Source organism: Hevea brasiliensis, chromosome 9 (assembly GCF_030052815.1).
Source record: "Hevea brasiliensis isolate MT/VB/25A 57/8 chromosome 9, ASM3005281v1, whole genome shotgun sequence".
Taxonomy (NCBI): domain Eukaryota; kingdom Viridiplantae; phylum Streptophyta; class Magnoliopsida; order Malpighiales; family Euphorbiaceae; genus Hevea; species Hevea brasiliensis.
The window spans coordinates 93,155,922-93,172,388 of NC_079501.1; the positions used below are offsets into that span (position 1 = coordinate 93,155,922).

The window sequence follows — 16,467 nt, forward strand, 5'->3', positions numbered from 1 at the left end:
GACTGCATTTGGAAAATTAAAACTGTTTTTTTAAATAAAAATATCATTTTAAGAACTGGTTGAGTATTGCTATTGAAACTGTTATTTAAAAAATTAATTTTTTAAATACACTAATTAAAGAATATTAAAAAATAATATAAAATTAAATTTAATAAGCTTTAATTATAAAAATATTAAAATAATAAAATAATTTTTTTAAATCATTTTTTTAAATTATATTTAAAATAATATTTTTATTTAGAAAAATAATTTTGATCGTTTAAATGTAATAATAAATAAATACTAAATATTGTTAAAAAATAATTTGAAAAAAAAAATATTTAGTATTTTCATAATTAAAATTTATTTTAAATTATTTTTTAATATTTTTAATTAATATTATTTAAAAAAATAATTTTTTAATAATAATAATATCAAACAGCTTTAAAAATGAAATTTTTTTTTTATTTTGAAAATATTTTAACAATTGAATTTAGTCAAAATTAGAATGAACCGAAATCTAGCGGGTGGGCACCCTATTTGTCAGTTGTTACCAGCACCTTCAGGTCCCACCCCTGTCATCCCTCTACTCTAGGGCACTATTCTACCCAGCTAGTGAAACCAATGCTGCCAGGCTACCCATTAATATATTCTGACCCTCAATACAGAAACCATTATTCTGTTTTGTTTCATTGTTTCTGAAGCAATTGGTCGACTACTTTATGAGCATTTAGCGAAAAAACTACAATGTCGATTCTTGAAATTAGTCATCAATTCATTAGCGAATTTCTGGTAAAATAAGGAACCATGCCAAACCAACCAAATAAAGAAAAGAGGACACAATTTTCTCTAATTTTTATTTCTCTATAGATTCAAGGCCATTTCCTTCTACCGCAGCAAGTGGTTTTTCTCTGCCCCTCTGAGCGAGTCGGTCCTTGAGTTCTCTCTTCACCCTAAGTGGGTTTGTAGATAGAGTTTTGTTTTTGGGAGTGCAGCCAGCCGAGACAAGAAGAGGGATGGTTTGTGGCTGCTTGAGCTCCGATGGTTTTAGTTTCCTGTGTTTGTTGGTTGGAATTTGTTACATGCAAGCGTGTTTTCAAGGAGATGTCCAGAGGGCTGTGTTGTTGCTCTGTGTGGGTCTGCTTCGAGATGCGAGCGCTTTTGTCAGTGGTTTAGAGAGGGATGGGATCTCAGGGTCTCTACTGACACTGATGGTGCCCGCCAACCCAGGATTGAGAGCTCTGCTTCCTTCTCCATCTTTCATACCGAAGTAGTTTTCTAGATGATTGCTATTTCCATGGCAGTGTTCCTATTGGTCTTTGGTTTTCCAGCTTGTCGTCCAGTTCCCTTGGATTACTATCTTTTGGGGAACCTCCCCTTCAGGCATATTCAACCGTATAAGGTCGCCTAATGATGCTTCAGTTAGTTCCTTACTCTCCCACCGGTGTCAGCCAGATCAAGTTGGCATTGCTGCGATTCTCGCCGAGTTTTTCTCAGTTGGGTTCCTCTGTGGCACGATGATTTTTACCGGACTACAATTTTTTTTAGGTAGAGTTTGGATCTTTCACTGGTTTCTTTATTTGTTTGGTGGCCATGAGCCTGCTTTTGTATTTAGGCCTTCTAGCCTGTTTTTAACTAATGAAAATTGACTCATCTTCCTAACTCTTATCTTACGAGAAAAAGAAAGAAAAGAGGACAAAAGAAATTCAAGAATACCTCTTTTCTGATGAAATCTCAAGTCCCAAGTTTTTGTAGGTATCAATTGGGAGAATTTTGGATTCTATCAAGCATTACAAATATAGATCAACCACGAATCCCATACAATGCAAGTCTCTGTCCAATTTTTTAGTATAATAACTTGAAAAATAGAACATTATTTTGATGTAACCCATAGGCATACCTCCATGACCTCATCATCATCCTACTATATTTATCGTATGTTTAGTTTATGATGAATTAAATCTAAAAAAAAAATTCCCAAAATTATATTCAATAATTGGTCAATAATGGCATGGTCAATTATTGTAAATGAAATAGTAACATAATGACAAGAAAAGCATAGTCCTTGCAAAGGACTAATTTAGCTTTTCATCAAATTTTCTTATGGCCCAGCCATAGCAGACAAAATGTCCACCTTCATAAATAGAAAACAATTACACGGTTATGCAATGGTGCAAACCATGAAAAAAATTATACAGCTAATCTCAATTCAATTGATTAATGCCTAAATCAATTGCAAAACAAGGAAAAGGAGAGGGGGGGGTGGGGGGGCGGCGTGGGTGGGAGGGGAAGGGAAAGGAGGTTCAGAAATCAACTTGCATCAAGTATTCTCAAGTGAACAGGTACCAAGGGGATAACTAAGCAGTATAACTCAACTTCAATTAATTGGTCTTAAAGTTTGAATTCAATGGAGTGGGTTGAAGGCTCATGTAGAAGAGAAGAGTTGCCCCTATTGATGGACCAAACAAAATCTAGAATAAACACCTAATCAAATTCTAAAATTTTGATCTGCATATAATCTAGACTTACAACCCACTACAACAGTCTATTTGCAAGTTTAGAAAGTTCAAGAGCTAAGTTGTCAGTGCACAACCTCTAAAAGAATCAAGAAGAACATCCTCATTCAGATTATGACCTGCAAAACAAATAGAAAAGGTTTTTTTAAACAAACAAGCAGATAAATAAGCTCTAATATGCAGCAGTGCTAGTAGAAAATTACCTATGAAAACTATTTTGTTCATTTGATTTTCTGATCCTTCCCATTTGCGAGCTGGAACAATATCATATATCTCCCTCACAGCCTGCCAAATATATGATGACTAATTATTTCCAAGTATCACTATATAGCATTTTAACTTCAGTTTGAAGAAAGTATCTATATCACTGGTTAAAATATTAAAACTAAGACAAATAAAGCATAGCATATAGCATAGCAAGACATGTTCATACCAAAGATTGCCGAGTTAGGTTGCAATCTGAACCTCTAATCATTAATAGATTCACAATTCTGATCTCAAACTCCCAGTGCATAGTTCTATCAGGAATTACAAAATTTCTTACGAGTACACTATCAACCTACTGTTATTGTTACTAATAACATAATAGAAAACAAAAATAAAATACAACATAGAGGACAACAGGAAACCAAATAGCCAGACTGGCAAATCCATAATCTCTAGGTAATGGATGCTGCGGCATGAGATGAGTAAATTTCTCATCTAATGTCAAATATAGGGGAACTAGGCTAAGAAGAAGGCTAGAAGTGAAGAAATGCAGGAATAAATAATAGTTGATAGAGTAAGGGTGGAAAGCTGTCCTGTTCTTTTTCTCGAGAAAGAAACCATGTTCTTAGGGTTTGCAGTTGACAAATTCCAGAAGTTGATAAAATTCCAGAATAATTCTCTCTCTCCATTCTTCTATTTCTCTCTTTCAGTCTTATTCTTCCTATTTTCCTTCCCTTTCTTCTTTCTATCCGAAACAAAATTGTTAGAGATCTTAACCCTCTGGAAGCATTTGGTATGAGGATAAAAAAATTAAAAGTTAAGAGCTATCCCTGTAAGTTTTAAAGAAGTAACTATTAAAGGGGTAAAAAATAATAATTGTGTTAGGTAGGAAGTTAACAAGAAAACTTAAATAAAAGTACATAAACATCTATCATTATATTTTAATAACAAATATCAAAATTATTTTTTTATTTATAAATAATTTAACCTTTAAAAAATTTATGAACTCCATTTTTATCATCAACTATAATATTATTACATTCTATAATTAGCTTGCCAACTTATATATATATGGGCAACTTGAAAAAAAAAATAAGATTGATAAATGTGTAAAATATAGCTTAACTAGAAATATAGTTTGAAAATTTGACAATACTAATCAATAACATCAACATTAAAAAAAATAATAATAAAAGAGAATTTGTTAAGCTCTGTTAACGTAGCCCCTCCTCAAGGTTAAAATTTAACCCCTAAAGGGCGGATAAATATTAAGAGGTTAAAAATTAATATTGTAATAAGAGATTAAAAGTCATAAGGGTAATAATTACCCATTGTTAACCTTATACCAAATGCCCTATAACAGATAAACAACTGATAGCTTTCAGTTTGCAACATTACCTGCAATGTATGTAGTTCATCAGAGTTTTGAACCCTTAAAATCCCTTTGCATCGGTATACATCCATGCCATCTTTCTTATCCCATAGAATCTCCTCAAGCCATAAACGAACCTGTAATAGTTGAAATATCAAGATTATCCAACAAAACAAGTATGCAACTATAAAAATGCATTGGACAAGAAACTGATAATTCTAATTAATGCAAAACTAACAAAACGAATAAATATACTCAACATGAAGCTACAAAGTAAAATGGGAAAAATTGATGTGATTATCCGGATTATCTTATCTTATCAAACAATTGTCCCTGAACATTTACAGGGTTAATTAAACAACATAAGGTGACAGACAGCGTTGTTTCCACAATGTTCACCTACTTCAATTGAAGTGGTCATAAAAGCACCAGAAAGTTACCATAAATTCAAAATTCAAATGCTTTCTTGTGTTTATACTATTTTCAAGGTTCTACAAAAAAGATCCACAATTGATATTTTATATTGATGTTAGTAATCTAACTAAAGCTGTTGGACTTGCAATGATACACACATAACCAAGCACACACTAAAAAAAAAAGGTCCATTAAGATTTTGAAAACAAGAAAAACAAATAGGCAATTTCAAAGAAAGATCAAGTAAACAGTATCAAAATGCAAAAGTATATAGTTTAACTAAGCAAATCTTGTTTCAGCATATACAGACTTGTGAGATGACAACAAAACCTAACACAAATTAAGGGTTTACATTTGTAAATATGAAAACATGCCCACCAACGCAGCAGTAGAGTTGGAAAGAAAAAAATCAGCACCACATAAATAACAGATGCAAGACAATTCATCTGACAACTCTCGACGAATGCACATGTGACAAATGAAGCACAGTTTCCACATTAAAGAACCCAATAGTAGCAAATTCTGTCAGCGAGAATGAGCCATTTCAATGACTACCTTATCAAGATCAACCTGCTGCGAATCACAAATGCAAACAGTTCGCACACCACCATCATGAAGATGTCTGGTAGATAGCGACTTGCTTTCTTCCAACAATGCTTCCAAATGAGTAGCATGCTATGAGATAAGAAGAGAAAATTTAATATACATTCAAATAAAGGTAAGTGTATGTCAAGAAAATGCAGAGACACTAGACATGTGATATCTTCTATGACTTACAGTTGCATCATATGCCTGACAGTTCAATATTTTGGACAAATCAACTTCACACCTAACAGAATGAATGATATTGGCGAGGGAGTTAGTGTTATGTATCTCCTTCTCCAATTCCTCCAAGATCTCTGAAGAAACCAAATCAACCTTGTTAAGAATAACAACATCCTACATGAAACAACAGAACTAATAAGACCACTGAATTCTCAAGGATCCAATATGAAATATAACAAACAGAAAAGGAAGCAAACAATTAGTTTATATGTACAAACATGCTCAACTCATCTAAAATCAATTAGGCCTCACTGCCTCAGCCCACAAACTACTTCAGCTGGGCCACATGAATTCTTTTTCTCTATCACTTTTTTTTTTTTTTTTGAGAAACATTCTATGAATCTGTTTTCCTATGAAGTTGAAAAGGTTGTTTATAAGCATCAAATAATTAGGGCAACTAGTGTTGCTTATAAATAGTACCATCCACAGCATTATTAATCATGAGAATTACCGCAAATGCTATTTGAAGAAAAGCTTCAGGAAATGAAGATGAGTCACGATGCTTGTTGAGCTGAAAAGGTAGATTTTTGGCATCCACAACCTATGCAAGCAGAAATTTGATAAAATATAATATTGAAGGAGGAATATTACAGTAACTTGACTTGCATTAATATATAATGAATCCATGAAAAATAGGGCTTTGCAAGCTTAGGGCCTTACATTATACCATAAAATTAAATTCACACTTTATAGGCAGAAGATAACATTAATATTTTCCTTGATTTTTTTTTCCTTACTTTTTTCTTTCCTTGGTTCTTTCAAATAAACAAAAACAGAATAACCATCTCCAATAAATGAAATGTATTCTAAAAACATGCTATTGAAAATGCCATTAATATTCTGCCAATAAAGGATTGAAGAAAAATGAGGATAGAGTGATAGGCATTAATATGATGGTAACTTAGTGTATCAAATGATTGAATCTCGAATGTCCTATTTTGCATACCATCTTACATCAAATATAGCTTTAATACTGTCAATATAATAAAATGAATGACTGCTCAGAATGATCACAATAAAAGTAAAGCCTAAAGAATATAACTGTAAATCATAGACCCAAGTGATTATAACTACTAAATTATCAAGAACTGAATAAGAGTACAAGACTTACAGTGATTATAGAATCAAGCTTAACAGACGATTCCAGCTGATCATCCAACCAAAGAACAGAAGCAAGAGGAGCAGGATTTGCTAACCCTGTGGTCTCGATTATTATATGATCAAGTCTACTGAAAGCAAAACAATAATTCACTAAATGTTAATTACTTCTACTAGTCTACAGCATTTAATCATTAAGGATCTTGGTAAACTGTCTACTTGCTACTAAATTGGCTACTGAGTGATACTCTTAGAGATAGAGGAAGAGATCAATTGTCCCATTAAAGGTGCAGCTTTGATCTTTTTGAAAGCATGTTCTGTATATTTTCTATAGCAAAAATGGTGAAGGACATTATGAAAACAGTGAAAAAATCAGAAACATCAAAAATGCTTCCCATGTCAACAATATATGTGTAAAGATAAAATTTACAAAAGCAGCACCTTTCCTTCATCAGTACAAGTTGCTCCAGTGCTTGAACTAAACTATGCTTAACTGTGCAACAAATACACCCATTTGCCAGCTCAACCCATTCTTCAACAAGTGCACCACCTTCTCCTTCATTTATCATTGCCCTTTCAACTCCAATCTCTTCCCCAAACTCGTTCAAAATGACAGCAATCCTCTTTCCATGTTGAGAATTCAAGATATGGTTAACAAGCTAAAACACAAAACCCAAAAGTGAGTTGGCAATTGGGCAAAAAGTCAAAACCTATTCCTACAAAATAAAAGAAAAAAAGAAGAAAAAAAAAATTGAGGGGGAGGGGGGGGAGGAAGAAAAAGCAAAATGCCATGAGTTGCATTGATTCATATTTTCTTAAATTCACATTTTTTAATTATTTTACAACATTGGCCACTCACATTATATCTAAATCCTCATAAAGCATGAATTTTGAATATCTTCATCAGAAAATCTATCAGAATTACATGGTGATATCATAAATCATTTCAAATTCTAGTGTTCTAACTCTAAAACATATTGACTAAATTTCACTAAACAAGAAACAGACCCACAAAATATTAATCCTTAGCAATTCGGTAATTTAAGAATTGCACCCGAAATTATAACCCTCATGTTCTTCTTCAAGCAGAAGGAAAGCTACAAATGCACAAATATCAAACAAAAGCACTAAGTAACTGCACACAGATGGAAGCAATAGAACCAGTGATAGTTCAACGAACATCTTATTTTCTATAGTTTCTTTTTTGCTTAATTATCGGAATAGAAATGCATATTGTGGAGATTGGAGGGGAAAAGGGTTTTACAGTGGATTTGCCAGCACCGAGATAGCCCGTGATGACGGTCACCCCAACGGAAACGTCATCCGTTTGAGGTCGTTTTGAATCGGATTGCGAGTGGTAATAAGATTGTTGCCCAGTTTGATCGATTTCAACTGCAACAGGTGGATCGTCTACTTCTTTCTCCATTTTCAATCACTTCCGATGATTATTCACTCTAAAGTCCCATTTATGTTCTTATCGGATATTAATTTTTGGGTAAATTATAATTTAGCCATTTGAATAAAACTTACGATTTAATTTTTATATTTTTAAATCAAATTAATTAAATTTAAAATTTAATAAAATTTATAATTTAATTTTGTTAGGGTTTCATTATCATTAATTATAGTAATATAGGCTAAAATATCATTATATTTATTTTTAATTTAAAATTAATTTAGTTCTAAAATTTTATTTTTTTAATAATTTAAAAAATTTATTTTATTAACAATATGATTCTTACGGTTTTCATTAAATTAAAAATTTTAATTTAAATAATTAAAATATAAATTAATTATTTTAAATTTTTTAAAAATTTTATTTAATTTTAAAAAATTCATATATTTTATAAACTAATTCTTAAATATAACTATTTATAAATAAACCTTTATAATTTTATAAAATTTTATTTATATTATTATCATTTTAATTATATATATATATCAATTTATACTATTTTTATTTATTATATTATATTATTATATATATAAAAATATAAATATGGGACAAATTGTTATTAAAATAAAATTTAAAAAATAAATTATTTTTAATTGAAAATAAGGTTAAAAATAATTTGATATATTTGTAAAATTTAATGGAAAATTAATTATAATTTTAAAGTTAAAATTAACTTATAGATTTATTAAAATGTCAATAATTAAATTATTTAATTTTTAAAATTATAAGAATTAAATTATAAATTTAATCAAATTTTAAAAATTAAATTATCAATAAAATAAAATATCAGAAATTGAATTATTTTTAATTTAAAAATAGAATTAAATGTATTTTGATCATTTTTATTAGAATTAATAATATCTTAATTAAAATTTTAAAAATATAAACTAAGTGGTAGATTTTGTTCAATTTTAAAAATTAAATTGTAACTTATCCTATTTTTTATATTTATTATATTAATATAATTAAAAAATAGTAAATATTTATATTAAAAATACATTCAATTTTATTTTATAATAATATAAAATACTATACTTAAATCTTATAAATAAAATTATTATCCATGAGTAATTATTAAAATTATTTAATCAATTTAATTGAAATATTTATCAATAAATTAAAAATTTTTTAAAAAATAAAGACATTAAAAATCATACGTCACATAATTTAATCGGTATTCTTTCACTTTTAAAATATTGGGATAAAAAATTTTATATTCAAATATTTTTAACAACCTATTTTGAAATAATCCACTAAATGCTTCTTGTTATATAACTCATCAATTATTCAATTATTACTCAGTTCGTCAAATTACATTTTATTACAAATTAAATTCTTTCAATGAAAATAATAATAATTCAAATAAATAAATGACAAGTAATTTAAATTTTTTACATATGTATATAAATTTAAGTAATTTAAAATAAAAATTAAAAGATAAAAAAAAAAGAGAATACACTATTGGTTATAACCTTATGTCACATTAAAAATTTTTATTAATTTTATATTTTTAAAGTCAAAATATCTTATTAAAAGTAAATTAATTGAGAGGAAAAAGAGCAAGGAAAGGGAGTTCCGCAAATAGAGTCAAACGGAGAAGGCGTGAAAGCCTGAAAGGAATGTCATGCCGCACAGCCCACTAAGGTTGGCCCAGTAGAAATTAAAAAAAAAAAAACCGAAAGAACAGGAGCAAATTCTGAGTATTTGCATTTATTTTCCTAAATTTTGGTTAATGTTTCATATTTATTTTTAATTTTAATTTATTATCAGAAAATCCTTCCTTTTTAATTATATTTTAAAAATTATTTCTTTCAAAAAAAAAATTAAAATTATTATTTTATTTATTTTCTTTTTTTTTCATTCTCATCTCTTTTTATCAGGTGTATCTAATAATTTATATAAAAATCTAATTCTTCTAGTATAACTTACATTCTTTTTTATTGCTCTGTAGTCTATATTCATGCTAGTACCATTTTTACTATTATTAAAAAGATTATCAAAATAATTTCTTAATTTTTCTTTAATGTCTTTATCTTTCACAAACACTTTTCCTTCTTTATCCTTAATGCACCTAACTTGATTGAGATATTGACATTTCTTTTCTCTCCTCCTTGTTAATCTATGAATATCTTTATCCCCTTCTTTAGTTTCAAGTTTCTCATATAACTTTTCAAAAGCCTGCACTCTTGCTTGACTAACTGTTTTTTTTTGCTTCTTTCTTTGCTATCTTGTACTATTCATATACTTCATTATTATCATACTTAGGTAATTTCTTATATCATTCTCTCTTTCTCTTTACTGCCTTTTGTACTTCCTCATTCAACCATCATCGCTCTTTTGAGGGTAGTCCATGTCCTATAGACTCTCCAAGTGCTTTTCTAGCTACTTTTCTAATCTTTGATGTCATCTGTATCCACATACCATTGGCCTCCATATCCAGCTTCCATGCTTCGGACTCCAGAAGCTCATTTTTGAACTTCACTTGCTTTACTCCTTTGAACTCCTACCACTTTGTTCAATCTACACTATTTCTTCTAACCTTACTTGAATTGTTCATAAACTTGACATTCAATATCACTAACCGATGTTGACTTGTTAAAGCCTCTCCCGATATGACTTTGCAATCCTTGCATAGAGCTCTATTTGTCTTCTTGGTTAAGAGAAAGCCAATTTAACTTTTATATTGCCCACTTTTAAAAGTCACTAAATGTGACTCTCTTTTTATAAAGTAGGTATTTATCAGTATTAAGTCATATGCCATAGCAAAATCCAGGATGTTTTTTCCCTCCTTATTTCGGCTGTCAAAACCAAAACATCCATGAACATTCTCATAACCTTGCCTATCACTTCCTACATGTTCATTCAAATCTCTGCCGATGAAAACATTTTCTTCATTCTGTATGTTTTGCATTGGATTATCTATATATTCTCAAAACCTTTGTTTACTCTCACTATCTAGTTATATTTATGGGGCATAAGCACTAACTATATTTATTGTTTCTCCTTCTAGTACTAGCTTTACTAGTATAATTCTATCTCCTACTATTTTCACAGCTATTACAGTATCTTTCAATGTCCTATCTATGATTATGCCCACTCCGTTTTTGTTTCTCTCCTTTTCTGTAAATCACAGTTTTGTATCATGAATTACCCACTTCCTTATTTTTCTCTCTTACCTATTTAGTCTCCTGAATGTAGGCAATATTCACTATTCTCCTTTTCAAGGTATCCACAAGCTCCATTAACATTCCAAGTACCAACCTTGATTCTCCTCCTATCCTGTTCTTTCCTAATTGATCTCCTTCTATGATATCTTCTATTGTTCTCTATACTTATCTTGTGTTTTATTACACTATTTGTTCTACTATATTTCCTATTGACTAACTTCTTTACCCACACCCGTCTATGATGTGGGAACCCTTGCTCATTTAACACCACACTCGAGCGCTAGCACGGTGCGTCGCTTTTGGTGAACGCCCTACACTCTTGCATATTTCTCACAACACTCGAGCTTCGATATAGTGCGTTGTAAGTAGAGAACGCCCCAACGTTTATATCATTTGAATCCATATCATAAAGTGTGATAAAATTTTTATGCTGATTGTCACCTATCGCAACCCTTCTCCTTTATCCGGCTTGAGACCAGCTAAGTGCAAACTACTTAAGCGGAGTTTTTAACTTTTAAAGTGTAAAGAGTGGAAATTTTTAAATTTGAGTATTTTTTACTACTTATTTTGAAATAATTTACTAAATATTTTCTGTTGCATAACCCATCAATTATTATTTAGTTGATCAAATTATACTTTATTACAAATTAAATTCTTTCAATAAAATAACAATAATTTAAATAAAAAATAAATGAGAAATAATTCAAATTATATATATATATTTAAGTAATTTAAAATAAAAATTAAAAGATAAAAAAAAAAGAGAATACATTATTGGTTATAATCTTATGAAACATTAAATTTTTTATTAATTTTATATTTTTATAGCCAAAATATCTTATTAAAAGTAAATTAATTGAGAGGAAAAAGAAAAAGAAAAAGGAAGGGGAGTTGGTTAAACAGAGAAAGCGTGAAAGCCTGAAAGGAATGTCATGCCGCGCAGCCCACTAAGGTTGGCCCAGTATAAATTAAAAAAACGAAAGAACAGGAGCAAATTCTGAGTATTTGCATTTATTTTCCTAAATTTTGGTTAATGTTTCATATTTATTTTTTAATTTTAATTTATTACCAGAAAATCCTTCAATTTTAATTATATTTTAAAAATTATTTGTTTAAAAAAATATATAAAATTATTATTTTATTCATTTTCTTTTTTTTTCCTTCTCATCTCTTTTTTATCCAACTAATAGATGATTATTAATTAATGAAAATATTATTTATCAAAGTTATTAATAAAATTAACTTGAATTTTTTTCATTTATTATTAATTTATTATCATTTATTATTTATATTTAAATTTTATTAAATTAATTAAACTTGCTAATTATTAAACTAAATTAAATAATAAGGTAGAGACATTTATTGAAGTGAGGTTAATAAGTAAAAAAGAGAAAAAAAAAAAAGTAAAATAGTAATTTTATATTTTTCTACCCATAAATTTACTATTGCAGGAAAAATAAATTATTTTTAAAATAACGTTAAAATTAAAAAAAATTTTATAATAAATTAAATTTTAAAAATGAACATAAAATCGTTAATAAAATTCAGAAATTAATAAATTAAAATTTAAAGACGAACATAAAACAGTTAATAAAATTTAAAGGTGGTTCTGTTTTATTAATATATAATAATTTTATTTTATTTTATTTTTATTTATTATTATCATACTTTTTGATGTTATAATTTCATATAATTTATTTTTGGGAAACAAAACTGAATTTTACCGCTATTTATTTAGGAGCAGTTATAAAAGAATTTTTATATTTAAAAAAGCATAATTTAGAGAAAATTCTTACTACAAACACTTTACCTTCACAATGAACCTCTCTAAAGTGAGTAGGTCTAACCCAATAGATTAAGAGATACTTATGATTCACTAAAAAAAAAAGCATAATTTGAATAATAAAATTATTAAAATTAAAAAAAAAAAATGACGTGCTCTTCGTTATTCTTAAAAATAACTTAATTTTTCTTTTAATTAAGAAAATATTTTTCATTTATTTATTTTTTTGAGTGTCCTAAATACTAAAAATTGTAAAAAAAATATTATGTAAAACAAACGGAGCCTGAAATTGTTTTCAATTTCATATAAATTAAAATGAGTTGTATAAATAGCTTTGAAAATTGAAATGCATTTATAAACATTATTATAAAAAATATATTATATATTTAATTAATTATTATAATCAAATTCTGATAACTGATACTCAACACATAAAATTTTAATTTTAATTTGATAAGAATTTAATGTGGATATTATTTATTAAATTTAAATAAAGAAGGAGATATGGATTTGCTTCTGTTACTTCCTATTAAAGATTGCATTTATATTGAACCATTAACAAATATGTATGATTCTTGAAGGAATCAAAACTTCCTTAATTATTCAAAATTATCATATCCATATGCCAACCTTAATTTTCTTCATTGATTATTAAGAGCTAGAAAACAATAATATCCTTATCATGCCTACATATTATTATTATTATTATTGGATATGATTAAGATGAAAACGATATAATAATTAATTAATATCATTCCTTTGTTAATATAATTAATTAATTGCAAATGATGACAAATCCTAATGAACCCTTAATTTGCATTGCTTCAAAGTTACAGCAACTTCATTTCTGTCTCATATCCGAAAATAGCAAAAAAAAAAAAAAATTTGCTTCTCGCTTGATTTAAAATTCTATTCAGAAAATTATTCAATACAAATGTTATATGTACACTCTAAAGCATGTAAATTAAAAATAAAATAAAATAAATACATAAAATATTAATATTTACGTGATTCATTCTTTCAATGTAGAGTTATGATTACGGACATGTCATCTTACATTATCGATAAATAAATAATTCATTACAAGCTTAAAATTATGTCCTATATAAAAATATTGCTGTAGGAGTATAATTTCATTGGACAATATTCCCTTTTAGGTGAAGCAAAGAGGCTAATTATTAAATACGTTAAGAATATTAAAATATTATACTCATTTTCTCATAAAAAAGTGAGCTATTCATATAATATGAAGAGTGAATCTCATATAATTGTGAGTAATAATACATATATATCAAATACATCTAATAATTTATCAAAACAAAGGTAATTCATTGGACTTTATCATATTTTTTTGAGAAGTAATGAGCTTTATTGAAATGGCAAAAATTCCATGATTGAGCCAAGCTAACTCTGATTCTTCTTTTTCCAAGTCAATGAAATTCTTGTTGTTGGGAGAGAAATATCTTAAGGTAAATATCATCTATAATGAAAGCCTGCGAAAGCAAACAAGCAAAGAAGAATGGGTGTGAAGGGACCCGCCTCACTGCTCCTCTTATCACGGAAAAAGAAAAGATGACCCACCATGACAAGGGCTCCCCAAGCGCCTGTGTGAACGAAGTCCTGCCAATTCACTGCGCTAATTCCGGGTCCTCTTTAGCTTAAAGAAAACGGTGTACAAGCCAAGCACATGAAGCTGCTTCACTTTCTCCCCTCCGCATCGGCAGGCGTCCATTCAAAATCACAAACAGGATATATAAAAGTCAAAAATTGGATTTAACCCAATTACACTTGAAAAAAAAATCACAATACTTTAATTATAATAAATATATTAATTAATTCTTTCATTATCTTTTACATATAATTCAATATATTTTGTCTTTCTTCTATTTTAAATTGAAGCATCTTTCTCTTCGTAACACTGTAATCTGCAATAGGTAAGAGCTCATCATCAATTGATAGCCATTCACCCAATGTATTAAAAATATTAGTCACCTTAATTTTAATCTAATTAAGAATTTTATTAAATTTAAAAATAAAATTAAAATAGAAATTCCATTCTCTATATTGAGAAATATTTCTCTCATTTGAAAGAAAAAAAATTCTCAAAATCTCACTAAAATTTTGAGTAATAAATCTAACATATTAATTTTATTCTGATTATTTATTATGGTAATTAAATTTGAAAAAAATGTATTTGTTATCCAATTGCACTGAAGAAATACTGAAAACTTTCATTTTCAGATTTTTTTTTTAATATAAACTTTCATTTTCAGAGTAATAGACCGAAAAAGAATCAAAATCTAGGAATTGATCCAAACAAATCGATGAAAAATATTGAACGTAGAGTAAAACAAGATGGAAGGAAAATGACTCTTTTGTTTGCTCATCATCTTATTAATGTGGAATTTAAAAAAAAAAAATTGAAGTTCAAACTAAGAACCTAAAATTTAATTGCTAGTCTGGCTTCGTTTGCCAGTTGAAGTCGTATCACTTAGGGGTGAGCAGATTTCGGTTCAAATCGAAAAATCGAATTAAATTTATTCAATTCGATTCAATCAGTTTGATTTTAAAATTTAATTGATTCGATTCGATTTTATTTTAAAAAAATTTCAGTTATTTAGATTCGGTTCAGTTTTAAAGAGAAAAAATTGATTAAACCAAATTGAATCAAATAGTAATTTATATATTCAAATCGAACTAATTTGAACCGAATCGATTTTTGAATTTATTTAATTTCAAGGGAGAATTTGAATTATATTTAATTATATATATATAAATTGTTTAATTTCATTGATTAATATTTATTAAGTTCAAATCAAAGTCAAAATTATATCAAATAACTTAAAAATCAAGTCTAAATTAAAAAATCAATAAAAAATTAAAACCGATCAGTTTGAACCAAACCAAACCGAAATAGAATGGTTTGATTTGATTTAATTTTTTTTTATCTATTTCGGTTCGATTCGATTTCTAAAATAAATAATTTGATTTCATAATTTAATTCGATTCGGTTCGTTTCAGTTTGAACCGAATACTCACCCCTAATATCACTCATTTGATAAAGACAAATTTAATTTATTGTATAGAAAAACACCATTTTAAAAATTTTCAAAATATTAATTTTTAAATAATAAATTTTGATTAATATATTTAAGATGGTACTTTCCTCTCCATAATAATTTAAATAAAAATTCTAAATGAAACTAAAATTATAATTGATTTGAGTATTGCTAACTTTATTTTTGAGTTAAGATACCAATTGTGTACAAGATTTATATTAGTGAAGAGAAAGAATTAGATATTAATAAATGTATTTTTAATAATCTTTCTTTAATAGATAACTATTTGGCAAACCAAAGAGCTAAATTGTTGGAAAGGTTGTTGGTTGGAAAGAAGGAATTCTTTAGTGGAATTCTAAAAATGCAAAGGTGGCATCAAGAGCATATCTTCTTGTTGAACCTTCCTAGGAAATGCCACTTTGATTTTTTTTTTTCATTTAATATAAATTACATTTATTTTATGAAAAATAATTTATTTTTAAAATTTTTTTTATAAAATTATTATTTTTTAATTTCTGTAAAAATATTTTTATTATTTATTTACAATGTTAAATAAATGATTTGTATTTATATTATATATGTATAAATATT

The 16,467-nt window shown here is 27.7% G+C and overlaps 1 protein-coding gene across 2 annotated transcripts in view; it reads right to left on the reverse strand.

Annotated features, from left to right (window-relative positions):
* Positions 1–2,333: 2,333 nt before the first annotated feature.
* Positions 2,334–16,467, reverse strand: part of LOC110650551 (uncharacterized) — a 76,725-nt gene continuing 62,591 nt past the window's right edge. Inside the window, exons 2-10 of one of the 2 annotated variants that reach the window (XM_058153996.1) lie at positions 7,676–7,851; positions 6,853–7,070; positions 6,425–6,539; positions 5,765–5,854; positions 5,266–5,427; positions 5,044–5,163; positions 4,101–4,211; positions 2,699–2,780; positions 2,334–2,614 (exon numbers count right to left, since the gene is read on the reverse strand). In XM_058153996.1, the coding sequence (XP_058009979.1) occupies positions 2,553–2,614; positions 2,699–2,780; positions 4,101–4,211; positions 5,044–5,163; positions 5,266–5,427; positions 5,765–5,854; positions 6,425–6,539; positions 6,853–7,070; positions 7,676–7,837 (1,122 nt within the window). In that variant the 5' untranslated portion in view covers positions 7,838–7,851 and the 3' untranslated portion in view covers positions 2,334–2,552. Of the gene's footprint in view, positions 2,615–2,698; positions 2,781–4,100; positions 4,212–5,043; positions 5,164–5,265; positions 5,428–5,764; positions 5,855–6,424; positions 6,543–6,852; positions 7,071–7,675; positions 7,852–16,467 lie in introns of both variants that reach the window. The other variant, XM_058153995.1, reaches the window with a different exon arrangement.